General features: G+C 42.1%; 1 protein-coding gene and 1 long non-coding RNA gene across 2 annotated transcripts; both read right to left on the bottom strand.

The window, feature by feature from the left end:
• Positions 1-360: 360 nt before the first annotated feature.
• On the bottom strand, positions 361-13,186 carry Cd40lg (CD40 ligand). Its single transcript, XM_028889908.2, has 5 exons — positions 12,913-13,186; positions 10,758-10,889; positions 6,054-6,108; positions 4,120-4,182; positions 361-1,632 (listed from the first exon to the last, which is right to left on the bottom strand). The coding sequence occupies exons 1-5, from the start codon at positions 13,066-13,068 to the stop codon at positions 1,256-1,258; spliced, it is 783 nt and encodes a 260-aa protein (XP_028745741.1). The 5' UTR covers positions 13,069-13,186; the 3' UTR covers positions 361-1,255.
• A 10,273-nt stretch (positions 13,187-23,459) lies between these two features.
• Positions 23,460-27,093, bottom strand: LOC119086664. The gene is made up of 2 exons (XR_005090011.1): positions 26,856-27,093; positions 23,460-23,746 (listed from the first exon to the last, which is right to left on the bottom strand). It is a non-coding gene; the product is annotated as an uncharacterized LOC119086664 (long non-coding RNA).
• Positions 27,094-27,891: the final 798 nt, after the last annotated feature.

Raw genomic sequence — 27,891 nt, 5'->3', positions numbered from 1 at the left:
CACCTAAACAGTTGATAAAAAGATTTGCTACTGCTTCTCATTTAAGGCTCTCTCTCTCTCTCTCTCTCCAGTCTCTCTTGGCTGGGATCAATTTTTAAAATGTCAGTCTCTAGCAACCTTCACAGAGCGAGTTGGAAGTAGAGGCCCAGATTGTTTTTCACCGACCAGGCTTCCATGTCATCTATCAAAGGCTATGGTGGCAGACTTTCAGAGACTATGCTGTCACTGAGATAGCTTGCTGTGTGCTCAGCCTGAGACCTAAGTTTATGGTACAGCAAAAAGAGTTGGCAAAACTCCCTCCAAATGCTTCCTCCTCGCCCCCAACTTGGCTGAGAGCTATAAGTACTAACCAACAAAAACAATGGTAAAGACTCTTTATTATTTAAAAATAAATAATAACATAATCATTAAGTTCACTACAGAAACAATGAAGACTGCAGGGAGCTACAACAGATTCCATTAAATACAGTCATTCCAAGAGGAGGAATGGGCAGGCCAGAAGCTGTTGTCTACCCTGCCCTGCCCGTCCTGTAGACAGGGGCAGGGTAACTAATAAGAGAACCAGTCAGTAACAGCATGACTCTGTGTGTGAGGTGTGTGTGTGTGTGTGTGTGTGTGTGTGTGTGTGTGAGAGAGAGAGAGAGAGAGAGAGAGAGAGAGAGAGAGAGAGAGACAGAGACAGAGAGAGACAGAGAGAGAGAGATTGGAGAGATTGAAAGACTGAGCGTTGGGTGTTGGGGGAAGATGGAGGCAGAGTTTCTCAGTTCTCCTTGGGAGAGTTTAGAAACTGGCCTATTGGGGCCACAGGGACCCCAAGTCAACCATAACAGATTGTGAGCTAAGGCTCACACTTGCCCTTCTGCATCTTTCCTGGTAAGTCAAGTGCACTGTCCACTGAAAGACACACTCATAATCAACACAACTGAGCTTGGTCAATTATCTACTGTTTCACCCGAGCTCTGTCATCTGTGCAGTATGGCTTTGTCTTTTCCTAGGGCTCTCTGGTTGTATACATCAGTAGAGTTGCTGTTTCAGAATACAAGCTCTTAGGGAGCAGGGTCCGTTAGGATTTTGCCTGCCCTGTCATTCTCTTATTTCAGCTCTATGTGCCTTGGGGTACATAATAAATAGTTCTCCATGAGGAGGGTCCAAGGGTTATAAATAGGCAGTTCAACAGGGGGCGGGTCCTAACTGATGGGCTCTATAGGGAAGACTGCCAGCAGCAGCCTTGCTGCAGCCTAGGGCGGCACACTGTTCAGAGTTTGAGCAAGCCGAAAGATGTGAAGCCGATTCCGTGGATCACTTGACTTGCATCAGTCACGTTGACGAACAAAGAAGAATCTTCTTGTAATTCAAATACTCCTCCCAAGTGAACGGACTGTTGGCCGCAGGGCTTGGAGGAACTGTGGGTATTTGCCGCCCTGAGTAAGATTCTCTCAGATCCACTAGTGGACTTCAGACAGAGGCTGACTAAAAATGGATCTTTACTCGATGGTTCCTGATTAGAACAGAAGGTGACTTGGGTGTAGACATAATAGAGTCCTTGTCTTTTAATGGTCAGCTGTTTCCCATTTTCGAGCGTTACCAAGTTGTTTTTCATGGTATAATATCCTTTCTTGGCCCACTGTAGAACTGTAACAAAGAGAGAGAAATCCCTGGTGAGCATAAGCATAGCATGTCATATATTTTTCCAACAGGAAATAAAGTTTAAGGTTGGATGCTGACTATAGTGAGAATGAATTCTCCAGGCACCTTATGGCCATCAGAGGCATGGTGAGTATAGATACCAAGTTTACACGGGCTTCAGAGTTAGTGTCAGCTTTCAACCTGGGTTTTCGTCAAGCTTGAGAAAGTCACTTGATCTCCCCAAGTCTAAGCTCCTCGACAACAGAGCAGAGACAGTATGAAAGCATATTTCAGAGACTTGAAAGTTCAAGAAAACAGCAGGTTTTCTCTCTTTGGAATTCTCTGAGCCAATTGCCCTTGAATTTAAGGAAGTACAAATGATCAGCCAGGCATGGTGATGTGTACCTAGAATTCCCAGACACTGGGCAGTTCAAGGTCAATGTCATCTTTGGCCACATAATGACTTTGAGACCCATGTGGGCTAAGGGAGACCCTATCTCAAAACAACACAAAAGGAACTGGAGAGGTGGGGTGTAGAGAATATCACAGGGACATGCTGGTATCCACCCTACATGAGAAAACATGAGTCTCAAGTTCAAGGAAATCCCCTGGTTCAGGAGAATAGGTGGAGAGTGATGAGACAAGGGTGCCCTCTTCTGACCTTTGTGTACTCCCACTACCCTTCACTTCTGTATACATTCACACAGGCATACATATGCAAACATAAATGAGTGAATAAATGCTTTTAAAATGAAGTGCAAATGATTTCAGAATTATGCATGGCATAAAACTCTTGCTAATGTGTGAATATTTAGCTTATCATGAATTCTACAAAGAGTTGTCAGTCTACCTAGATTAGTGACAGCTCAGAGACAAGACCCTATTTCTTCCTCCTACTTTATGCTGTCGCAAACCTGACCTGCCTCCCACGACCAAGACTAAAATAGGTAAGGAAGTATGAAAATAAACCATGTGCTCATTTAACTGTGTTTTGATCTCTCATTGTAGTGGGTGCCACAACTTGAAAGTACCCGTATTCTTGTGGCTACGGCAGAGTCCCCACCAACAGTGTGCCATTTTCTCTGCTGAGATGTTGAGTGGGTTCAAAGTCATGTGTGCACACGATTTCAAATCTCAGCTTCCACAGAAAGCTAGGTTTGATGGAGGTGAGGGGAGGGAGGTGGGGAGAGGTAAAAGTATTGTTATATTGGCTTTCTTGATATTTTCCAAGTATTTAATTTGGTGGTCTTACACCAATAAGGGCATAAGATGCTTCTTGTTCAGACTTCTCTTTTTGTATAGGAAGGCATCTTATTATGCCTGATATTTCTGGGTACCCCAAATTCTCCATAAAAGATGTTTGTTTCATGGTGTTTTCACTTTTAGACTGTTTGATTCTGAAAAATGAGCAGATTTGCTTCTGTTCAATGAATTAGGTTTCCCCCTTACATTTTTTTTTCTTTGCTGAGACAGGGTCTCACTACCTATCCTTTGTTGGCCTGCAACTTGCTATGCAGACCAGGCTAGCATAGAACTCATAGAGATTTTCCTACCTCTGTCTCCTGAGTGTCTCTGTTTCTCTGTGTTTTTATCTCTCTCTCTCTCTCTCTCTCTCTCTCTCTCTCTCTCTCTCTCTCTCTCTCTCACACACACACACACACACACACACACACACACACACGGGTACAAATACACACACGTGATTTAGAACTCCATTGTAGAGCACTCTGCTGAAGCTTTCAAATGCTGCTCTGATGCTCTTGCCTTTATATACATGGGGAAATTCATGCTAGCATACATGTTTCCACTCATCAACAGATGTGACACATTTTACAGCATCAGCCCTCACAAGGTAGAGATTTGAGGAAAATCTACAGGCTAAAATAATGGTAGGATCTATATGGAAATAAAAGCATTCAGTGTTGAAAAGATCAGAGTATGCCATCTGTTGTTACTTCATTGAAAAATCTAACATCTTGGCGCCTATTGATCATTACAAAATGATTTTACCTTTAATTTCCCTGAGGTCAGCCCCACTGAGACTGGGGTTAATCACACAGGGATTGACAGATGACAAAAAAAGACCTCCTGAGACCCATTTATACACAGTGAAGAGGTCTTAGGAGGAGAGATGTTCCCAGTGAAGAGGTCACTACCTGCCATCTCTTTTTATGCTTGCAAAATAATGGTTCCTCCACCCAGTCATTCATCATTTAGAATCAGCCACTGAGCAAAAACATAATGAGAACATCGGGACTCCTTCCCATCTCCTTTTGTCGCTCTAAGTCCCATCTGTGCATTTGAGCTGACTTTGATAACAAAGGACAGTGTTGGAGAGTTATAGGGTAGGTTTGTAAATTGGTCCCTGGAGAAAGAGAAGTGTCTCATGATTAAGCTGCATAGCTTTGGAGTACCCCACCACCACCACGCACACACAAATACACACATACTCCCACACTTGGGTGGCTTTCACTCAGATGCTGTGGGACTTACCAGATGCTGTTTTACTGTTGGCCTCACTTACAACATGTACTGCAATTTGAGGATCCTCATCACCTGAAATAAAACCAAAAGCACACTGTCAGGCCAAAGAAATAGACAACTGCTCATGGAGTTAATGGGTCCAGTTCTTCAACTGCATGGCAGTGACTGTGCTAGGGTAGTTTACCTTAAAGGAAGGAAAACTGGGCCAGTAAGTAATCCTTCCCATTGAAGGAAAAGGTGATTTCTAATCCTTGAAAAACTGTGTTGGCTATTTCTATTGATCCTTTCTCCTGATATTAAATACTCAGTTCCTCTCAACACAGATGGATATGAGCTAAAACATGTTACATTAAATCTACCCTGAATCTTATTTTTAAGGACAACTGCCATATACTGGAGTGGTTGTGAGCACCAAAGCTGTGCCTGGACACTGAGCTGGTAATATGATTATCATGTCTGATTTGGTCAAATGACTGTCCAGACTATCAAACTGAGCTCTCTTTCTCTTGTAAGAGCCTTGCTTCCCAATTAAAAGTGCTCATCTCCTAAGTACAGAAACTGTGGGTGCTTTCTTCCCAGTTATGAGCCCAGTGCTGAGAATTTTGTAGGTATATTATGAAGGATGTTTTGATGATAAAACCATGTATGATATGAAAGACCAGTTTGGTCAAATTCATGATTTGTCTGAAGACAAACATCCAAAGGGGCTTTTCCTTAAAATCGCACTGCAGTTAACAAATAACACAGCATCACTGAACGTGTCTTGCAGTCACTGTGAGGATGAAAGCTTCAGGGGAATCAGATGAGCCTTTGGCATCAGACCACTCATTGAGACAGGTTCTGAGCACTCTCTTCGCCTAAGAAAATTGGATCTATACCTTTATATGTATACATTTCTTCATGTGCATTAGATTTGTGTAGGTATAACATTGTATTCGGTAACTTTGTGTTGTAATAGTTTCTGCAACAGCATCCCCTTCCCCTTTTCTGCTACTCAAGTCACTCCACATATCACTGTTTTGGGGGATGCTATATTCTAACAGAAACTGGAGAGAGTTGTGTTCAAAAAGGAAATAACTGGGAGAGGAAAGAACCTGGAAAGGATCATAAAGGAAACAGTGGAAGGTGCTGGGCATGTTTAGCCTAGATAAGAAAATGTTCAATGGAAACTCAGGGTCATAGTTGCTGTCTTTAGTAACCAGACAGCTACTATATAGGGAAAGAACTTTTCTTTGCTTAGTATAGCCTCAAAGAACAGAAATGTGTTCAATAAGTAGACATTCCAGGAACACAATTTGAGATAAGACTTTTTTGAGTAGATATTGACCTTAATATTATTATTAGAGCTACTCAAAGATAGACCAGGTTGTCTTATTAAGTATAAGGTATTCTATCTCTAGACATGTCTGAGCAGAGGTCATATGCTCAGTGACGCTTTAAAAGGGGATTCATATTCTCAGAAGTGTACTGGATTTGAGAGCCATCAAGGTCCCTTTCTGACTCCTAGATGTCCAGGACACTCTCACTTCAAGAACAGGGCAAAGATTAGAATGTAGTATTGTATTTATTGATCCCAGAGACCCACTGGGTACTGTCCTCCCACAAAAATAGTTATCATTGAATGATGAATGCCACTTTTTACCAAATGATGAATTCCTTGTCATCTGGTCCTCTGAAAGTGGAGCCAGAATGTGTGATTGCTTGGATAAATGTATTGGATGTGGGGTTCCTTTATATTTGATATTGTCAACATTACAGGAACATAGCCTCATCAATGTAGACATAAAAAGCCTTTCTGTATCACTGAGGCCCGAGAAGGTACCAATTTGACAAACAGTACCTTCTTTTATTTCCAGGGCTAAATGTTCCCTGTTTCATATGGACAAACTAAAACTTCTTTTTATCCTTTAAGCATTTATGGAAATTGGTAAATAGCAACATACCTTTTTGCATTTCATAGATGTTTTCTTTTTTCTCTTCTTTGTTTAACATTATATCCTAAAAGAAGAATCATTGCAAAAAATCAGTTGAGAGAAGCTCTGCTTTAGGGTTTTCAAGGTCTCATTCATTTGGTAACTGTCAGTCCTGTGTTGTCTGTGCCTAGGGAGGATTATAATATAGACTAAGATGCTGTCGTTAATTCCATCATAGCGATTGGGAGTCCCTGGCTCTGACAGATGAGCTGACAGCCCAGAAAACTCAGGGGAGACTCTGGAAGCAAATTCCAGGCCTTATTATCTCCTTTACCATGCTCTCCCTAGACCAGAGGTTGTGATTCTGACCCTTTCTATGACCTTGGCCTCCCTGCCTTTGACAGATATTGATAAATAATGCTGAATGGGGTAATAATTCAGAACTGGGAACTGGCATACAGAATACTATTAAACACAATGCAGGTGTGGGTCTGTTTGAATAAAATTGCTTTGAAACCTCATAGGAAAAGATTTGAATATGATCATGGGAGAGAAATCCAGATTTTTCACTTTGAATGTGCTTTTGTGGCTAGCTGTATGGCCTGTACTTTAAATAAGTAATAAACATTCAGGAAATATAGGCCATCTCTTAATGCTGGCAATCTGTTCAAAATATGTAGTTTCTCGTTTTTCTTTTAACATTTTAATTTTTTTTATTTCCATGTACATTGTTTTGTGTTTTTAAGACAGGTTCTCATACGGTCTAGGCTAACCTTGGACTTGTTATGAAGCTAGGAGCGACCTTGAATTCCTGATCCTCTTGCATCTACCTCCCAATTGGTGGTTACAGGCATGTACCACAGTGACTAGCTAAATGCAACACTTTTCTTTTACTTAAAGGTGAAAAAATGCCAGACATACTTAAGGAAACCAACACAGACTTCCTTCTATGTAGATTGAGAGATGATAAAAGCTATTGCCGCCATTTTAAGGAGATTGAATCAAAGACCTGGCAAATGTGAGGTTACCCAGAGGGTCTGTCTGAGGATTAAATGAAGTACAGAACGTAGGATCACATTCATAGACCTGGCTCAGTCTGTTTCATCACTCTATTCTGAACAAGAGGGGAAGGAAAAGTGTAGCCTTTCCACTTCTGATAGCCCTGTACTCCTTGACGTTCCTAGAACCTAATGTCCACAGGGCCCTTCCTTCACATTCCTCACCCCAAGAAGGCCTTTGGGTTGCTACTCTCCACTACGTTAGCTATCCGCTCAGCTTGGCCGCCAGATGTGAGGGCATAAGGCACGGAGTCCCAAAGGGGAATCTGAGCCTTGAAATGTTCACATGGGCTACACAGATGTTCACATGGTCTACACAGATCAACTTTCCACTTGAGCTGCAGTGGGGCACTACGGCAATGTGGCAACAGGAAAATGTTTGTGAGCCAACAAGTAAACAAATGACTGTTTGGTGTCTTTTCAAACGCTGAGGTGTGATGATGGAAGTTCAGATACTACTTTTAGGCTAAGTCATTGCAGGCCTGGGCCTGGCCCAGACGAAAATGTGAGGTCAGCAGAGTTTGCCTTTGGTTCACCCAGTCCTACCTTTTTGTGAACTTTCCCCCAGCCACACTCCCCAGAGCTTTTATTTATTTATTTGTTTGTTTGTTTGTTTATTTATTCATTTATTGGCTTCACTCTTCACTTAAACTGAAAGGCTTTTTAAAGTCAAATTTCAGAAAAATCTTGGGTTAATGATTTGGCTCTCAATGGAAGCTCTCCGGTGGCAGATACGGATACAGTACCCTTTAACCTAAAATGGAAATGATTTGATTCCCTCCAAGGCACCTCAGACATTGGTAGACAGATAACCATGGGACTGGTCATTCTGGACAGGGAGCAAAGGAGATTTTAATGTGCAATTACGCTGTTCAAAGTGGTGCCTCCACTTGCCCTGACATGAGCCCTGACTGGCAGCTCCTTCCACAGTGAGAGCTCTGTGATACTTGTCTCCGAAGTTAGTGAGCTCTTTATCATGAGAGGGATTTAAATGAAAATTGGGTGCGCACTTTGCAGAGATGGGAGAGAGAAGACTGAAATTCTAATACCTGGGAATTGCATCTGACTATTTCTAGGATCCCATCAGGCCCTGTGATTTCGGTGTTACTTTGGGCTAGCCGAATCATGGTCCAAAACCCGCTAATATTAGCTAAGAAAACACAGATCTAATCTAGATTTAGTCGGGCTAAACAGTTCCAGATACTGTTTCTGAGTGAGACCTCTAGTGAAATGGCGGTCTTAAAGGGGGCCAGAAAACTTTGCATCTCAGCCTTTTTATATCCAAAGCAAAGAAAGCGTTGCCTAGGGTCCTGTAGCTGCTGCAGTAGATGCAAGGAGCGTTCCCGACAGGTATTTAGTATATTACTGGGGTCTTGGCCGGCATGCTTAAAAAGTTCTACTCCTCCACCTCCCCACCCCCCCCACCCCCGTACAAACAGAACTGGCTCTTTTCCTTACTCCTATCCTGGGTAGATGGTTCTGGAAGCTTTCCACATCAGACCTGAATGAGGACAAAGGGAATTGGCAGGTCACCTGTGAAAGCTCACTGTTAAGAAGGAAAAATGGGAAAAACCACTTTCACTGACTGCCACTCAAGAAAATGGAAGATTGGTCACACAGTGAGAGAAGGCCAGAGCTGGGAGTGTCCTTAGAGAGAGTCTCGTCCTCCTTCTGTCACACAACAGAAATGAGCTCAGAGAGATGGAAAGCTCTTCAGCAAAACGTAATCATTATGCCATTTGGGACTATCAACCATCATCTCTAACACAACTTTATACACATTAAAATTAGAAACATCTCCCAGTACCTTGCATTACACCCAGCACCCTGTAAGCACCGGGGAAACCCAAGACATTTCCTGACCTCACCAATATTGCAAATTAAATGTTAGGGGTTTATCTAAATCCCAGATTCTGGAATACAGGTGTTAATACAAGGTCCATTACAACCTTGCATAATAAAAAAGTAACTTGAAAAGCAATTAGGCATTATAGAGAATGGAAACAATAAAACCTAGATTAAACTGGACACAGTGGTACAGGCCTGTGGTTAGAAACAGGAGGATCAGGAGTGCAAGTGTTCAGCTATATAGCAAGTTCAAGACAAGCCTAGGCTATACAAGATTGTGTCAAAAAATCTAAATAAATAAATTCTAATTTAATATAAAGAGCTTAATTTAATATAAAGAACTTAGAAGCCAGTGGCAGATTTGAACTATATTCTGATCTCAGTAAGTGACCTAGGAATAAACTTTTAGAATCTTCTCCACTGGATTAAATTCCACCTTGTTGACAGTACAGGAGGATATATTTTAAGTTCATAACCAAGATCTGAAGAGGACAGCGGAGTGGCTCGGTGGGTAAAGGCCCCAGCTGCCAAGCGTGAAAAAGGGTCTGAGTTGGATCCGCAGGACTCATGCAGTGGAAGGAAAGAATCAAGTCTCGCAAGTTGTTCTGTGACTTCCGTGTGTTCAATTTACAAATGAAGTAAGATCTTACGCTCTTTAATCCGTTATTGAATTATACATGATCTTCAAGTCAGCATTAATTTCTGTTGCTTTGTTCAGATGACCACCCACCTGGCACAGAGATGCCCTCAATGTGCAGTGAGCACTGCCTCCTAGAACAGCCCCTAAATTAGCCAATGGATGGCCACAGGTGCTAGGATCAGTTCTGAAGGGAAATGGGCAGGGAGAGTTTTCAATGTTCTGTTTCAGGAAAAAAGAGCACCTTAAACTCATGTCTGTGATGCACAAATAAATGGAAAAATTCTGGAAAGTTGTGTTTTAGATACTCAGTTACTAGGAAGCTGGATGACAGCCGGAATGTTTAGAAAGCTTGAAATCTTTAGAGTGAAATGGCTTCCTGATCAAGTAATGTTACAAGGGCTCTACTGTGAGCGGCACTGAGAAGGGGCATCCACCTCTTCCCGTGCAGTAGAAGGGAAGACCACACTATCACAGTACCTAACATCCCTCTCATCACTGGATAAGCACTGAAGACTGAGGGGTTCCTAGTACTATCAGGACAGGCCATCTCTTCCCTTGTGGCCTGCCAAGTTGGCACCAGATAACCATTACTACTTTAGCTAAGAAACGGAGATCAGACTCTGGTTTCACAATGGGAGGATATTAAAGGATGAATGGAGAAATACAGAAATACAAAATTCCAACTGTATGTCCTGCACAACTACTGTGTGGCGATAGCATGTGTGTGCTGATGAGTCATGTGTTGCTGTGCATGAGAGTATGTATGTTCTTTAGAGAAACCCTTTTCTATTGCAGTAATGTGCACATGTCCAACTTTTATTTTCATTTTATCCTAAGGCTTTGTCTTCATTTGTGCTTTTTGTATGTATCCATTTCCATACCCACCTATATGTGTGTATACATATATATATATATTATATATATATATATATATATATATATATATATATGTACATGTGTGTGTTTATATACAACACATTTTGATGTCTCACTCTGTAGAACAAACTGGCTGGAATTCATGGCAGTCTGTCATTCTGCTTTGGCCTCTAGAGCACTAACTAGGATTGAAGGTGTGACCACCACCCCTGCTTACAGTTTGAAACCTTTCCAGGGTCAGAATTCAGTTTGCACACCTAGGAAATGTACTAAAACTTCTCAGTGAAATCTGTCAGGAACTGAGCACCTTACCTTGACAGGGTTTTCATATCGCCTTCTCACCTCCTCACAGTTCAGCAAGGACAAGGATTCTTCTCCTTTCATGCATCTCTGTAGCTTTTTGATGAATACAAAATCTTCATGAAGGCTTGCTTCCTCTTCTACCTATTTTGAAAGAACAGGCTTGTGAGAAGTGTCATAGTGAAGAAGAATGCAGCTAACGATGTCTGCACCCACATTCACTTCCATAGCACTGAAGAGAGGAGGACTTTGAGAGCATAAATGGAGAATATTATAAGTTATTATGTTGAATTATTGCTGTCTGATGCTTGTCATTTAACAACCTAAAAAGCCATGATTCCGATGTCATGTTCTCTATGGCTCTGGATAGAAATCACAGCTATTCTGGCGACCTTTCATCACAAAGTGTATGTTTTTCAGTGTACCACCACAGCAATATCCTATAATTGCCATAGTTCTCATCAGCAATAAAGTAGTTTGATGCTGAGCTCGTTTGCCTACTTCATGGCAGTGTTCACAACATGGGGCTTTATAAAGGAGTTCATTCGTAATGTGGATTTATAATTACATCTCTCCTTTCTTTAATACTTGTAGAAAGCATTATGCAGTTTTAAAGAAATTATCTCTCAGCCCCAAAGTGAATGAGATATTTACTTTTCCAATATTGGAGTAATTAAATGTATGCTATTAACTTGTGCTGTCAACTAATCCCATACCACGTTTTTTGTCTTCAGTGTAGATTCTTCACGTTCAAAATGAGAACCAATACAGGCATAGTGGAAGATGTCTGTAATCCCTGCACTTGCTAAGCTGAGGCAGGAGTGTTGCTGTGAGTTAAAGGTCAGTCTGGCCTATCTATGGTCAGTTCCTGATTATTCTGGGATAAATTATGAGACTCTGTCTCAAAAAGAAAAAAAAACCCAAATCAACCAAACAAAAACAAAACAGAAAAATAAGGTGTAGTTTGCCAATGACTTTGCCCCTCATTAAGGGTTTACTTAAAGGTTATAGCGTGTTTGGGTCTACATGAGTTATAATTTCTCCATTACCCTCAATGTCTGTATACAGGCATTTGACAGAGCCCACCAAATAAGCAAACAATCAGACCCAGACCCTGTCTCTTTGCTCAGCAGTGAAATCCAGTTTGAGTGGGCAAGCAGATAGTCTCCACTCTCGTTATCTGTCTCCACCTCTCCTTATATTGATAGGAACTTCATGACCTTCATTTAGGTCTTGTTTCAAGAAAGGCTAGCCAATGATCCCAGAGAAAAGACAGCCATCCAGTTGTTGCCTCATCATTGTCCTCACTTCCAAGCGTTAGGAACAACTAGCTGCTCGATGACTTTTCCCCTAGTCTCTTGTGATTGGCATTTTGTAACACAGCCCACATGCCCATCAGTGGAAGTGAACCAATACATGGATACAAGATCAATCCTGAAGTTGCCTTTTTCTAGTCTGCTCCCTCCCTGTCCTCTCTTGCTCCTATATACCAGATCATTTAAGTGTGTAAAACACCTCAGAGGAGCACAGAGCAGCTTATAATGGCAGTTGACATTGAAGTATTGTACGGAGAGCACCATTCTGATTTTTTTTTTAAATCTGCAAATTGAGGGCATTGTACATATCTGTACTAATCCAAAACACAATGGAATTTCAGACCAAATCAATGCTCTTTTTGTCTGGGCCAAATTTTTAAAGAAAAATGTTGTCTTTGTGGGGAAAAACAGTTTACTTAATGAAGCAAATTTTAGGCAATAACCATATCTGCTGCTGGTCCAGCACTTCCTATGTGTTAGGTACTAGTCTAAGTGCTTTCCCGGGCTAGACTCAGTTGACCCGTGGCGTGGGTCCCACTTTCACCTCTACTTCCTTGCTGTAGAAAGAGAAATAAAAGCATAAAGTGACATGCCTAGAATCTCAGAGCAGTGAAGAGCCAAGCTAGGATTTGAAACGAGGCTGCCTGACTTCAGATCCCAAGATCTTTGTCAGAGGCAAAAATGTGAGGCCGCAGCCGCTGTCTAGTCAATAAGCATCATGCAACAAGACTATTAATCCACTTAAGGATTGAGTCTACTGTCCTCCATCATTTGGGTAGTACTTAAATCAACCAGTCCCCAAATCAATAAGACCCCCAATTCAGTTAATGAAGGCTTGTAGGTCACCTTACCTTATCCAGTCTTCTATGAAGATACACAGCATAAAGCACCGACCCAATCATCTGGGTGATGAGAAAAACAGTAAGTAAATACATAAAAATTTTCATGCTCATGGGCAGCCCAGTAGGCACGGATCGGGGAGAAGGCTGGCTGTATGTTTCTATCATGCTGGGTTAAAGTTGAAATGGTGTCTTCTGACCAAGAAGGTGGCAGAGGCAGCATGAGAAGACTGTCAAAGTGGCCACCTTACTCAGGATTAGTTAAGAGCGCACAATCGTCGCAGCCCACACTTCCTGGAAAATGTGCTTCGTAGTCTTCTGTCCCAGTCAAAAAAAAAAAAAGTTACGTAAAGGTTTTTTCTCTTCTTTTCTTTCCTTTTTTTTTTAAACTACACACATATCATTCACTTCCAGGCTTTCCCTTTTGTTAGTAAAGAAGAAACGAGTTTCTTCTTCCATACATTCATTCTTGCCTTGAAATGTCACAGACTTCTTAAGAGACAATGGCAGTATTTTCCTATCGCTGTCTAAATTTTGGGGTTCACCAGTTTCAAGGAAAGTGACAAATGAGTCCACTAGTAATAAACTTATTTCAATTTCAGTCTTACTCAGATAACCTGGAACCTGGTATAAGGGGAACAGAACAGATGTTTGCAAAAATATGGATTGATTTCATGCCCAGGGTGCCACTAGATAATCGCTTCTCGAGACTTGGTTTCTTTAATGTCTAAGCTCAATGAAATCTTGCTAGCTTTGCTACTCAAAACTGCATGTCATAAAGCAAAAAGGGCTCCCTATTTGTTAAATAAGTTGTAACTAGAAAGCGAATTCGAGAAAAGGCCAAACTACCTACAGTGTTTGAAGAGTTCAGAGCAAACCGTGGGATTGAAGCTAAAGGAGAACGTTTAGCCTGATTGGGCCACATTGCCTGGCTCCATGGTTACAGTCCATTATGCTGATGCGTGACTAACGATAAGAACAAACTTCAGCTAAGAAACCTAGGTTCTAGTCCTTGCTGTACCAATACATCCTTAGAGACCCCAGGAAATCACTTTGCTCCTCTAGAGCTCCGATTCTCCTCCATAAAAGGCAGCCTGTCTTCCTTAGCCCGTAAGTTTAGGTGAAGATGAAGATAGGAATGAAAGAGACTTTTGAGACATCTTATGCAATATGTAGTTGGTTTTGGTTTTTAGAGACAAGATTTCTCTGTGTAACATCCCTGACTGTCCTGGAACTTGCTTTGTAGACCAGGCTGGCCTCAAACTCACAGAGATCCGCCTGCCTCTGCCTCCTGAGTGCTGGGATTAAAAGCATGCACTGCCACCACTTCCTGGCTCAGTTACTCCTATTTTTAATGGTTTTCTTATCCTAAGCAATGAGGTTTTCAAATGATTGCTAACTCTTTATATAATAAAGAAAAAACAGTAGCAATGGCCAAGCGACTTCAGGCTGTGACACTTTGTGCAGGATTCAATGTGTATGAGTGGCTATTGTGATGTCATATCAGATAGCCTTCAAACTGAGCACAGCTGTGGAAATCCCTCTCCCACATCCCGACCTCACGTAGAAACCATGATAAAACTGCTTTGGTGATTCCTACAAAACTGTTTTAAGAGACAAATAGGAAATAGTAGCAGTGCTCTGCTAGGCATGCCGTCTGTGGAGGTAGCGCCTGCCGTCTTCCCCTCCCACGCCTCTGCATCCTGTCCTGGGCCCAGACCTGAGCACTTTGTCACTACATCTGCTGAGGAGGTGGCTTCAAAGCAAGTGATCAACTTTGATCAGTCAAGTCAGAGGCTTTGCTTCTTAAGACAAGTGAGCATGCTTGGGCTCTCAGGGCTGTGTCCCAGGTCAACTTCACGTAATTATAGAAAGTTCTATTTACACAGGCCCTGTGAAGATTAGTTGGGCCCAGCCAAGCTTAAGGGAGACATTGCTCCAGGGACCTCGGACAGGCAGTCAGGGGTTTTTTGTGTGATCAACTTCAAGAAAGAGTCGGTCAGCCTTCCTGCTCCCCCTTTTTCATCGCCAGCCTCCTGAAGCCTGACTTTTGCCCACAACCCAACACTGAAACTGCTGCTTCTGCTATTAGCTAGCTCAGTTATAGTTTTGTTCTGGATGCTTTTCAGCATTCCTTTTTAGTGCCTTCTCTGCCGTTCTCCTGACTTATTTTTCTTTTTTTTTTTTTCTTTCTTTCTTTCTTTCTTTCTTTCTTTCTTTCTTTCTTTCTTTTTTTTTTTTTTTTGGTTTTTCGAGACAAGGCTTCTCTGTGTAACTGCTCTGCCTGTCCTGGATCTCGCTCTGTAGACCAGGCTGGCCTGGAACTCACAGAGATCCGCCTGGCTCTGCCTCCCGAGTGCTGGGATTAAAGGCGTGCGCCACCACCGCCCGGCCTGACTTATTTTTCTACCATTCTTCTGGTACCTTGAATTCTGCACCACTATGACCCTTTATTCCATTTTATTTGACAGATTTACCAAGTGTGATTGGCTGATAAAAATTGTACAGATTTCAGGTATGCATGATGCTATATGCATTGTGAAAATGATTGATCTTGTTTTTCACCAGGCGTTTTTTATAGGCTATCTATGACATGTCCTGCTCACATTCCTACTTTGAGGTTATCCGCTTGTGTCTACCAAAGACAACTGTATTCCACTATTGGGGATGTATATGGCTCAGTTATTATTACGTATTTGCTTGCTCAAGTCACAGGCCACTCATGGATCTAAAGAGTTGCTTCCTCTTAGAATACTGTCTACTCTTCATTTGATCTTCTTTTTTGTACCCATTACACGTCTTTAATCCCAGCACTCGGGAGGCAGAGGCAGGTGGATGTCTGTGAGTGCGAGGCCAGCCTGGTTTACAGACTGGGTTTCAGAATAGCCAGGACTGTTACACTGAGGAACTCTGTCTCAAAAAACAAACAAACAAACAAACTTTGGTCTTCTTTTTGGTTATCTGTCTTTCCTTTCCCTCTGCTTTCTTCCTCTTCTTCTCCCAGTCACTGGCCTCACCCGTGCACCTAACTAGAGAGGCTAGAGACCTGAGAGTCACTGGCGCGTCCGTTCTCTGTCTTACCTTAGATGGCTGTCCAGTTCCAGTGCTCTTCTTTCTCCCCACAGCTTCTCGATTACTACTGCTTTGCATCATGCCTCCTGTCAGCAACCAAACCCAGGCCTTGACTCCTTCCTTTTCTTGGCTTACTAAACTGTAGCACCCCAAATTGTCTCCTGGCTTCCTTTCCTGCCCCCCTCATCTACCTTCCACACTGTTAGATTAAATTGAAATCTTTTATGTAACCGTATTAGACAATCCAATTGGACCTAAGACTTGGTTCCAGACTCAAGGCAGTGCCATAACATGTGCCCTGGCATATTTAAATGTTTGAATGGTTCTGGTGTACTGGACTCGTATTTCAATTCATTCCTTGAATCAATCTCTCTCTCTCTCTCTCTCTCTCTCTCTCTCTCTCTCTCTCTCTCTCTCTCTCTCTCTCTCCCTCCCTCTCTCCCTCCCTCCCTCCATCCCTCTCCCTCCATCCCTCCCTTCTTTTCTTCTGTCTCTCCCTTCCTTCCTCTTTCCCTCCCCTATTTTCCTTTCTTCTTTCTTCTCTCCTTCTCCCCCCTCTAGCCCTGGGGCCTCTTTTTTGCTCTGCAAGTGCATGACACTGAGGTGTCCTGTCAGAAGCTTCTCTCTTCCTGTCCTTTTCACAATAGTCCTTTTGCATGATGCAACAATAGCTAGTTTTCCACTTTTCAAGCTTCAGCTCTGTTAGGATGTCTCATTCCGAGGCAGAGGTCCTTCCTGTTGGAACTTCCTGTACTTATTTCTCTCTAACACTGGAAGGGCTGGCCATTGTGGTGGGCCCCACAGAGAGCTCTTCAGCGAAGCCTGGGCTGGTGAGACACTGTCACAATGCTAGCACTTGGGAGCCTGTGGCATGAGCATAGTGAGGTAGACACCGTCCTGGTCTGCACAGACCCTTTCTAAGAACAAACAGAAATGAAAAGAAAACCTTCAGCTTCCTACATCTAGAAGTGACTGTCAAACTTTCTTCCCAGCAAATACGGAGATTTGTGGCATGCAGGAAAGTACCTGGAGCTCGAATCAAATGTTGACAACTGTTGATTTAGTTTATAGAAAGAATTAAATCAGATGTGAACTGTCTCATTTTTCAGTTGTTCTGGTACAGATTTTAAAGTCCCATCTTTTTATGCTACTCCTTTTTTTGCAGCCTAGTCTCTGATCTGTAACCAACAACTATAAAGGGGAAACATTCTTTCAGTGTATTGTACTTCAACAACTTGCTTTGGGTGTGAATACACTTGTGGTTGTGATTTTATATTGATAATCTAGAACAGAGTCATAATTTCTGCAAGGAAAATTATTTCCAGTGTATATGAAAGAGTTTAACTATATCAGTATTTTGTTTGTTCTATGAAGGGCATCACAGAGACTGGTTTTTTCCTAACTATATCTGGAAGATTATCCATTAGAGACATGGTTTTTATTTTCAGCCCAAGAAATGAGCAAATCCCTGCCCACATTTCTTTCCTCATCTTTCACAACCCATTTATGCTCATCCCTACTCATCATGCATGTTAAGCTATTTTCCTTTCCTTTGATATATTGTGCTTATTTATACTATTCCACGTGTACAGGCTGATTCCCATGTCCCTTACCATTAACGTTTGAAGTGAAATACCCTTCCCACAAGGTAGCCTCATCTGTGTTTAATCTATCATAATATTGTCACATCACATCATAATTGATTTATCTGACAGCTCTACCATTAGCCACTAGAACAGAATGTTTGTTTTTGTAATTTCAGAGTATTTGACATCAGAAAAACTGTGGTGAATTAGTAAATATAACTACACTGTTTTAAGTGGGATAGAAAGAGAACGTGTAAAACATTTTAAGCTGGAAGAACAGTGCTGGGGTGGACTGGGGCTGGAGAGATGTCTCAGCAATTAAAAACATTGGCTGCTCTTGCAGTGGGTCTGGGTTTGATTCTCAGCACCCACATGGTGGCTCACAAGCACCTGTAACTCGAGCTTCGAGGAATCCAGTTCTCTTTTCTGACCTTCTTGGGCATACACACATACGTATACATACAGGCAGGTGGAAGAAGAAACACTCACATACATTTTTTTTTAAAAAGGAAGAATAGGAGGAGAGGAGGGGGAGGGGGAGGAGGAAGACAAGAACTGGCCAGTCTTGCTGGTGACACAAGTCAGAATGTATTTGTTTTGAAACTTATTCTACTTCTCTAATAATCTCTCTTTCCTCTGGAGTCAGTTTTACTTGTTTATTTTGTCCCCTCTTTGTCACATTGTCAGCTTCCCTGAAATGGCTAGTGATCTTTAGCTGTCTATCCACAGCCTGTGTTTTAAAGCCAGGTTTCATTATGGAGCCATGGCTGGCCTGAAACTATGCAATGTAGACCTACCTCATGAGTGCTGGGACTTGTAGGTGTGTACTAGCATGCCCTGCTTGTGTTCTGGCCGTATTTAGGAGTGGAGAACTGTTGAGTTTTGTGGGTAGATGGCATGGGATTCCTCCGTGACTGTGTTGATCTGTTTCCCCTACAAATGTCTCTCTGCAATGGGAGGGCTGGCTGAGGCATCTGTTTAAGTGTGTAGGGCCTGTCAATAAGCAGCCTTCCCTTTAGGTTATGTGGGTAGAGAGACAGGAAAACCAGAGACCTTCTCCAACTGATAAGGGAAGGAGGGCTTTTTTTGGAGGTGGAGTTTAGATGCTTGCAGTCTTGACTGATGGATGCTGTTTTTCCATTTGGTTTTTCTTTCCATCTTCAAAATCCTATGTTTAGCCCCTTTTCAGACAGCTTTAGCCTGAGGGCAAAGGCTGAAAGCTGCTGCTGACAGAAATGTTTTTAGGGGACTTACAGTCATGTTCTGGAGGGTAACCAAGAGCAGTGGCAACAACCTGTAATACTGGGCAGGGGGAGAGGTACAGTGGGATCTCACTGCCCGACAATTCCAAAGGGGTAACCCATTTCTGACATGGGGATTTTTGTTAGTTCTGTGGTGTTAGTGGAGGAGACATTATTGCTCCCTTATAGGATAACCCCATTTTAAAACTTTTTTCTATAGGTCTATGTTTATATTGTGGGAAGCTTCTACAGTAGTGGCTTTTTTTGTTGGTTTTTCTCTTTTTTATTATTAAGAAATTTTGTATTTATTTTACATACCAACCACAGGTCCCCCTCTCCTCCCTCTTCCCGCACCCCCCAGCCTTCCCCCCACCCCACCCCCCATTCCCATCTCCTCCAAGGCAAGGCCTCCCATGGGGAGTCAGCAGAGCCTGGTACATTTAGCTGTCCAAACCCCTCCCCCTACACCAAGGCTGTATAAGGTGTTCCACCATACGCACTGGGCTCATGCACCAGTGAAGGATCCTGATCCCACTGCCAGGGGGCCCCTTAAGCAGGTCAAGCTACACAACTGTCTCATCTGTGCAGAGGGCCTAGTCTAGCCCATGGAAGCTCCACAGCTATTGGTCCACAGTTCATGAGTTTCCACTAGTTTGGTTTGGTTGTCTCTATACGTTTCCTCATCATGATCTTGATGCCCTTGCTCATAGAATCCCTCTTCTCTCTCTTCGACTGGACTTCTGAAGCCACCATGATAGAGGGAGACATCATGGGGATAGGGAGAAACAGGGTACTAGGGCAGTTTCCCAGGAATCCACAAGGATGATGACCCCACCTTATTACTACTAGCAATAGTCGAGAGGGTACCTGAACTGGCCTAATCCGGTGATCAAATTGGTGACTACCCTAACTGTCATCATAGAGCCTTCATCCAGTAACTGGTGGAAGCAGATGCAGAGATCCAGAGCCAAGCACCAGGCTGAGCTCCAGTAGTGGCTTTTAATGTGATTTTTTTTTTCAGATCTTAGTCTTAATTATCCCCATACTCCCCCCCTCCCCATTCTCCCACACCATCTAACCCCTCCTCTTCTAGTATTCTCCCCGCCATTTGTCACTTTATTCTATATTCACTCCATCCTACATGGCCTCTTATTAATTTCCTGACCTCTGTGAGTATTCTGAATGAAACACACACATTTAAAGATTCAAAACTATTTCCGCAAATGAGAAAAAAGCATGGGACATTTGTCTTCCTGGGTCTGGGTTATCATGACTAGAATAATTGTCTCTGGCTCCATTCATTTACCTGTGAATTTCATAATTTTGTTTTTATTAACAGCTGAATAACATTCCACTGAGAAATGTAACACATTTTCTTTATCCACTAATCAGTTGATGTTTCAACTGCTTCCATTTCCTGGCTATTGTGAACAGACCAGCAATAAACATGAGTGAACAAGTGTCTCTATAGTAAGACATAGAAACCTTTGGGAATATCCTTGAGATTGGTGTAGCCAGGTTACATGGTGGATCTATTTCTAGTTTTTTTGATGAACTTCTACACTGATTTCGATGGTGGCTACAACACGTTGCACTCCCACCAGCAGTGAATAGGTATTCTCCTTTACTCACATCTCTGCCAGCATTTGCTGTTGGTATGCTCAAGAACTGTGCAAGCTCAAGCCAGATCAAATCCCAGCCTGGAGAGAGGGGTGGGCACCAAGTCCCTCCTCTAGCTGAGGAACTACTGGAAACCAATGGTCACTGGGAGATAGACAGTTTTCATGGTAGGTCGATGACCCTTTAGAGGAAGGTCGCACATCTAAGAAGATATGAACAAAACAAACTGGATTTGGTGGGTTAAAAAAGGACACAACACTGGTTGGGTAGTGAAGAGAGGAGATCTAGGAGGAAATGAGGTAGGAAGGGTGAATAGGATTAAGATGAACTTTGTGAAATTCTCGAAGAACTAATTAAAAAGTATAAAACAAAATTCTGTACATTTTTTTGTGGATCATGGCAATATAATACTATGAAAATATCTCTCACATTCTAAGAGACTGGAACTTTACTAGACCTCACAGTTAATGTTAATAAAACTTCTTTAGTCACTTAAGACTGCTATCCTACTGTGTGTTTAGTCTGCTTTTAAGAGAACAATGTAACAGTCAGCTTTATTTGCCTTGAATTTCCCATGTAATCAACTTTCACAACCTAAGCTAATGCATAGCTGCAATCCAGTTCCTCTGTGTAGCTTTAGTGGTTGTTGTGGAAGTCATTCTGTAGACCAGATCCGCCTGGCTCTGCCTCCTGAGTGCTGGGATTAAAGGCGTGCGCCACCACTGCCTGTAATCTGTATTATGTACATGGGTTCTAGGCTCTAACTCAGATGTTAGGTTTATGAGACAAATGCCTTGAACTGCTAAGGCATCTTACTGGGCCCTGACATCACCTTTTCTTGTTTTGCATGGCTGCTGTGCTTACTTTTAATATTTATTTTTGACCAATGATTATGATAGGCTTATGAGCTTAATATATAAAGGATGCACGATAATATAATGTAATATACAGTGCAGAGTCTTTCATTGTTAGACAGTTTCTTGTGTGTATTACAATTATTTCATGAACATTTATGCAAATACATAGGCTCATCCTTTTATATACAGCAATGTGTACAGCATTCTGCTTCCTTGGTGCTTTGTCTTGTCTTTTTTTTTTAAACACTGCTAGGGTTCAAACCCAGGACCTTATGCCCGGTAGGCAAGCACTATACCAACAAGCCACCAAGCAACATCTCTAGCTTTCCTTGTTTTTGTTTTGTTTTGTTTTAATTTACACTGTATCTTGGAGCTTGCTGTATGTTTTTTGCAACTGCATAGCACAGTAGTCTCACACACCATCTATCATTGCTTTTTTTGGAGACAGGATCTCACTGTGTAGCCTGAGCTGGTCTCAAGCTGGCATTGCTCTCCCTGTCTCTGCCTCCCAAGTGCTAAGATTAGAGGCACAAGCCACAATACTGGCATGATTTCTACATTTTAAATGAGTTTTATTTTAGTGTGTATGGTGTAGTACATTATAGTGATGTATAGTTATTCTATGATTATCCATGTTATAGTTCTGGTTATTAACCTTTTACTGTACCTTTTAAATGTTATCCTAACTATGTATAGCACACATTATGTGTGTGTGTGTGTGTGCGCCGTGCACACACACATGTGCGCGTGCTTCTGTATTGCTATGATATAAATGTGTCTCCCTACATTCAGGTGTTAAAACTTTCATTCTTCAATTTGGCAGTGTTAGGAGGTGAGACCTAGTGGAAAGTGCTTTGGTTCCAGAGTCCTCATGAGGGATTAATGTGTTTCTCATATCAACCCTTGTCACAAGACTGTATTAGTTACTCCAAGATTGGGTTCAAAAAGTAAGACCACTCTCCATGCTTTCTCTCTCTCTCTCTCTCTCTCTCTCTCTCTCTCTCTCTCTCTCTCTCTCTCTCTCTCTCTCTCTCAAATGTGCCTACTTGCCCCTCTCTCCATCGCTGAGTTAAGCAGTACAGGGACTGTCTATAGTCTGGATCTTTTTAAAACTGTTTTAGTTAGAACACAGATGTTAAAGGTTTCTTCATGGCATTTTCTTACATATTTTCTTACATACTTTGTGTTGATTGATCCTTCGTCTCACTCTGCTCCCCATAGCCCTGCCACACTTGTATCCCCACCGACAGCAGTCCCCAGTCCACTTCATGTTACATGTCCCTCAAAGGCTGTCTTCTTAAGGCTTCTTCCCCAGCGGATGGTGCTGTTAAAATGAGGCAGAAACATGAAGTGGCAGGCCTCCTTAGAGGAAGTAATGCACTGGAGGAACGCCTTGGAAAATGATTGTTGTGTCTTCAGTCCCTTCCTAGACCTCCTTTGGCCCCCTATCATGAGCATCTTTGTTGAAGCACATGCTTCCTGATGGGGTGTTTTCCTTCAGCATAGGGCCATAGCAATGGGGCCAATCAACCAGGAGCTAAAACCTCTGAAACCCTTCTTTCTTGAAGGTGTTTGTCTCGGGTGCTTTTTCAGGGCCTTGCCTGCTGTGACCACTTCATCTTGTGTTTCCCAGCTTTCAGAATTAGGAGCCAAAACGTCCCTCTCCCCTTTTCTGATAAATTACTCATTCTTTAGGGATTCGTTGCAGCATCAGACAAAATTGTTGGAAGCATGAGCTGGGAATGCTGAAACTGTCCCCTTTGTATAAATGATGGACCATAATGTATTTATCTGCTACTCTATTGATGAGCGCATATATATATATATATATATATATATATATGGAAAAGGTATTTAATTAAAAATATATTTTCACTCACTTCATCCCTATGCACCAAACACATGCATGAACCAAACATAAGAAAGCCAAATTTCAGAGGCCCCTTAACAGAAACTGTATTATCCTTAATTTTACTTCTCTTTTTTCTAATAATATATTTTTGCCATAACAAATAACCTTGTACTTAAGTACTCATTTAAATACTTTTCAGTCATTTTTCATAGGCTCCAGAAGGTCAAAATTCATATGTATCTTAACTTTGGGCAATCAACCTGTAACCTTGAAAACACACCACACTCAAAGTGATTATTTTCCATTAGGTAGATGAAGTCATAACAAATAATTTGTGTTATATATACATTTTATTCAAAGCCCTAAATCACGTTTTTTAAGCCTCCCATGTGAAGTCCCTTATGACCTTAAAAATTTGGGTTGTGCCATGCAAGGTTCTCCATGCGGTTCTGAAGCACAAAGCTAAGACAATGCCATCTTCGCTATCTCCAGCCAAGATCCTGTATTTGCTGGCTATCTTAGCAAGAAGTGATTTCACAAGTCACTCCCTCGAAGCAGTTCATTCGGTCAAATCAATTTGCACTGAGTTCACACTGTGGGCCAAGTACTGAGCTAGACCTGGGAATACAAAAACCAAGATGAACTTGAAAGTTGAACTATATGTGAGCAGACAACTAATGGCAATGTGACAGACACGTACCACAGCAATGTCCAATATAGAGGCTCCAGGAAAGTTCAAGATGAGAACCTACTCAGGAGGATGGAATTGAAGGAATACATTAGGGAAGAAGAAGACCTTGAAGAAGGAACACCTGGCCTGAGTTTGCAACCTGACTGACAGCATTCCTTGACAAATCTTAGAACTTAGTGTTTCATAACCTGAAACATGTCCCCATTTCTCTTCAGAATATTCTAGTTGGTTCTGTTTACTCTGACATTCCAAAGGTCCAGGAGAAGTAAGCTAGGAAAGGACTGGGGATAATCACCTTGAGCATAGTTAAAGGCAGTTGGGAATGCAAGTATTTGGAGTGTTAGGCTGGTTTTAGTTTCCATAATGAGACCAATATCCTCAATACCCATATCTACCACCAATATCGATATCCATATCCTCCATCCAAGGCCTCCAAGGTGAACTTTCATTTATTTGGGGGGTTGGTTTAGACAGGGGCTCAACTATGCAGTCCAGACTGGCCTTTATCTCACAATTGCCTTGTCTCATCCTAAATGCTGAAATTATAGTCATATGACATGATACCCAGCTAAGAAGAACTTATTCTCTTCTTGGTTCTACTGTAAGTTTTAAAATATTTACCTCTGTGTGTGTGTTTGTGTGTGCGCACATGCCTTACCAGGGTGTGAATGTCAAAGGACAATTTTGGGGACTTGGTTTTGTCCTTCTACCATGTAGATTCTGGTGAATAGCACTCAGGTCTTCAGGCTTGGTGGCAAGCACCATTACCTACTGAGCTCACTTGTCAGATCTCTACAGTATGTAAATTTTTGTAAGAAAATAGGCCATATGTATGGGTATGCTTAGACAAGAAACAATGGTTGCTTCTGGGAAGTAGAGTTGAAGCATGAAGGGAAACAAACTTTAATTTTTGTTCTAGATCCACTGTGATCTTTCAACTATTTTTATAGCAAGCAATTTTATCTTTATGATAAGTTATTTCTGACAAATTATACATTGAAGTGAACCTTCATGTACAGAAAGAGATGCAAATCATAAGCCAAATGAATTTTCATAAAGTAGACCCACTCTTTGTAGCCATCACCCAGATTTTAGTCCTATTACTATCTTCTAGCCATATTCGTGTCTCACAGTGATAACCGCTTTTATGTCTTCTACAACCAAAGACCACTTTTGACTGACAGGGTTTACCAGCTTCTTATCCTACCAGCATTTGGTATCATTCACATTATCTTAGTCATTCTCATAGGTCTGTAGTATTATCTCATTCCTGTTTTCATTTGTATTTTCTGTTTCATGGCTTCATGGGGTTTTATGAGTATTTTTATCTAAATCTTTTAAAACAGATTTATAATTTTAATTTTAAAAATTATATGTGTATCTATATGTAGGTATGTGCATATGCGGGTGCAGTACCCACAGAGACCAGAAGAGAGAGGTGGAGTTATAGGTGTCTGTGAGCCACCCAACATAGTTACTGGAGTACGAACTCAGGTCTTTTGGAAGAGCAACAGAGCTCCCAACTGCTGAGCCATCTCTCCAGCCTTGTCTTAGTACTAAATGAGAGATTATATAAGGCCATGTTGTATGCAAGGCATAGTGTATGTTCATCAGTGTTCTCTCCCTGCCCTTTTTGGAAATCCTGAAAACAGTGTCAGTGAGAGAGGGTGTCTCTAGAATAGTCGGTGGCTTATATCTGAAGGAGAATGTGCCTTCTCTTTCTCTGTCTTTATGGGAGAAAACGTTCAGAAGTGTGTATATTATTGGTAAAATTCTATCTCCTGAACAACTGCAACACACACACTTCTCCCCTTAAATACAAGAAGATCCCCCTCCAAGGGATATTTGGAAGAAAGACACTGACCCTATGACATCTTATTATATGAGTCCAAAAGGTTCTCCACTGATGTTGTCCATGGAAAGACTACCCAGGGAACCTAGTGATAATGGACATTCTGTCATTGAATCATTGCCCAGCATTCAGCAGGTACAGGGCTCTCTGATAGGTCTGGAGATCCAACGTGAAGGAAGAACAGGCTGCTAGCTCTAAAGATAGAAAAGCAAAGGAGAAATTAGCCCCAGTGTACTGGGTAAGCAGCACATTAGAGAACTACTGGTGAGGGGGTGTGGGCTCAGCAGCATGAGAGGGGGAGTAGGGGAAGAATTAACACCAGGGCTACTGGGGGAGTTTTCTGGGCTAGGAAAGAATGCAGTGGGAGCATGGGGTATGGGAATGGGGAGCATGAGGAGGACCCAAGGCTGAAAGTCAGGAGATATATCTATCTCCACTTGGTCCAGTATTCTTGGGACCAAAGCTTTGCTCTGGGATCTTCATAGCAAGAGCACGGATAATCAGACCTAACAGTTGTTTTTATTATTATCATTTTTAGTAATCTTTTTGTTCCATGGTTAAGTGTGTCAGAGATTGAGTATCCTGCAGAGTGGGCTACATTATTGGTACCTATTATCTTGAAAAGTAAGCCTGACATATTTGAACATTTCAGACTTGCCTGGATGTTTTCGCCTACCTTTAAGGTTTTAAACCACCACCACCCCCATTTGATCAGGCTCAGACAGCCTTATGCATTTTCCTCTGGGGCTGCAAAATGCCCTTAGGCTATCCTGTAATTTTTATATTCAGACATCTTTCTTTCCATATAGCTTGTCCCTGCCCACCCTCAGATTCCATTACTTCTTGATCTAACTGGCGAAAGAAAACTCCTCTCCTTCTCCCTCTTCTCCTTCCCTCTCAATTTCTGCTACCACACCTGAGGTTGCCCTCTTCAGCTCTGACCTTTCTGATTTCTTTCTGATTTCTCCTGTGGTCCCTTCTTGACAACTTCTGATGGGGGCATTGCTTCTAAAATGTATTCTCTGCTCCCAACTCAACCTCAAGTTGTCTTCAGAGGAGCCCATCTTCCCAGTAAGATCCTGACTTAGGAGACCTCTAGCTCCACCACCCGTGTCTCCCATGGCCAGCCCTGTGCTTTCCTTATAAATGGGGAAACTGAGGCTCAGAGAAGGGGAATGACTTACCAAGCCAGGCAGCAAAGGAATCACATGGCTGCGACGAGCCCGAGCCTCTTGGCTTCCAGCCTCATGTTCTTTTCCAGAAAGCAGACTGCCTTTCTCAAGGCTCAGGGCTTCAGGGCGGCAGCAGCTCCCACCCACTGCTTGCACTGTGCACCCATCTCTCTCAGCACTTCCTGCCTGAGCTACTTCATTACTACCGACCAGAGCTGCCCATCTGTGTTTCTGACTCAGCAGTCTAAGCAGAGGACATCTAGTCGTATCTTTAGATGATTAAGGAAACATTGGGGACAGGAAACATTTTTTTTTTCTAGTTGGGTAGGAGGTGATGGTGCAAAAGGAGGTGGAGACATTCAACTAAATAGTAAGATTTTAATGGCAAGTAATCAATCTCTCAGCATAAGGTATACCAGGGAGGGGAATGTCATATTAAAAGATGTAGGGCTACCCATTGGATGTATTATATCAATGAAGTATTAGAGGGAGTCATGACAGTGAAAATATCATGGCAAAAATAGGGTGCTCCCATAAATCCCCTTTTGTAAAAACACGGGAAGTAGCTATAAGTAGTAGTTAGAAATTATCTAAGTTTCCCCTCTGTCTTTGCATCCATGCCAATTTTTGTCCACAAGCCAATAGTTGGCAAGTGCTACTTACCCTGAGCTTTCAGAGCTGGAGTGTGACAGGTGTTCCTTTGTGAATGACTGGAGTTGAGAACTTCTCTCCACTGCACTGTCCCACAATGCACAATGTCATATGGGCAAATGTCAGCTTTTGAGGTTTCCCACCTGAGTACATTCACATCCAACCTAATGACCCTGGTTTTGGATATCAAGATATTTTTTGATTGAGGAGAGCAGGAAATCAATTACCCTTATAGTTACCAGGTTGCTAATGCATGCAGAGCTAACTCTTGAGGTGGGGTAACCAACCACATAGAAGCATGATTCGATAAGTGTGTGGGGGGGTGACACTTGTATGGAGTTGAAGAGTGTCCTCCAACATTCACATCTATGTGGGACCTGTCTGTTTAATGTGATCT

This window comes from Peromyscus leucopus, chromosome X (assembly GCF_004664715.2).
Source record: "Peromyscus leucopus breed LL Stock chromosome X, UCI_PerLeu_2.1, whole genome shotgun sequence".
Lineage (NCBI taxonomy): Eukaryota > Metazoa > Chordata > Mammalia > Rodentia > Cricetidae > Peromyscus > Peromyscus leucopus.
The sequence above is the reverse complement of the archived record's forward strand: the minus strand, read 5'-3'. Positions and strand labels throughout refer to the sequence as shown.

Excerpts from the sequence above, each read along its gene's own strand:
- Cd40lg (XM_028889908.2), bottom strand. The coding sequence starts at position 13,068 with ATGATAGAAACATACAGCCAGCCTTCTCCCCGATCCGTGCCTACTGGG. Across the intron at positions 6,109-10,757 it reads GATATGAAAACCCTGTCAAG|GATATAATGTTAAACAAAGA; the intron begins GTAAGGTGCTCA and ends TTCTTCTTTTAG. Across the intron at positions 1,633-4,119 it reads CAACAGTAAAACAGCATCTG|TTCTACAGTGGGCCAAGAAA; the intron begins GTAAGTCCCACA and ends TCTTTGTTACAG.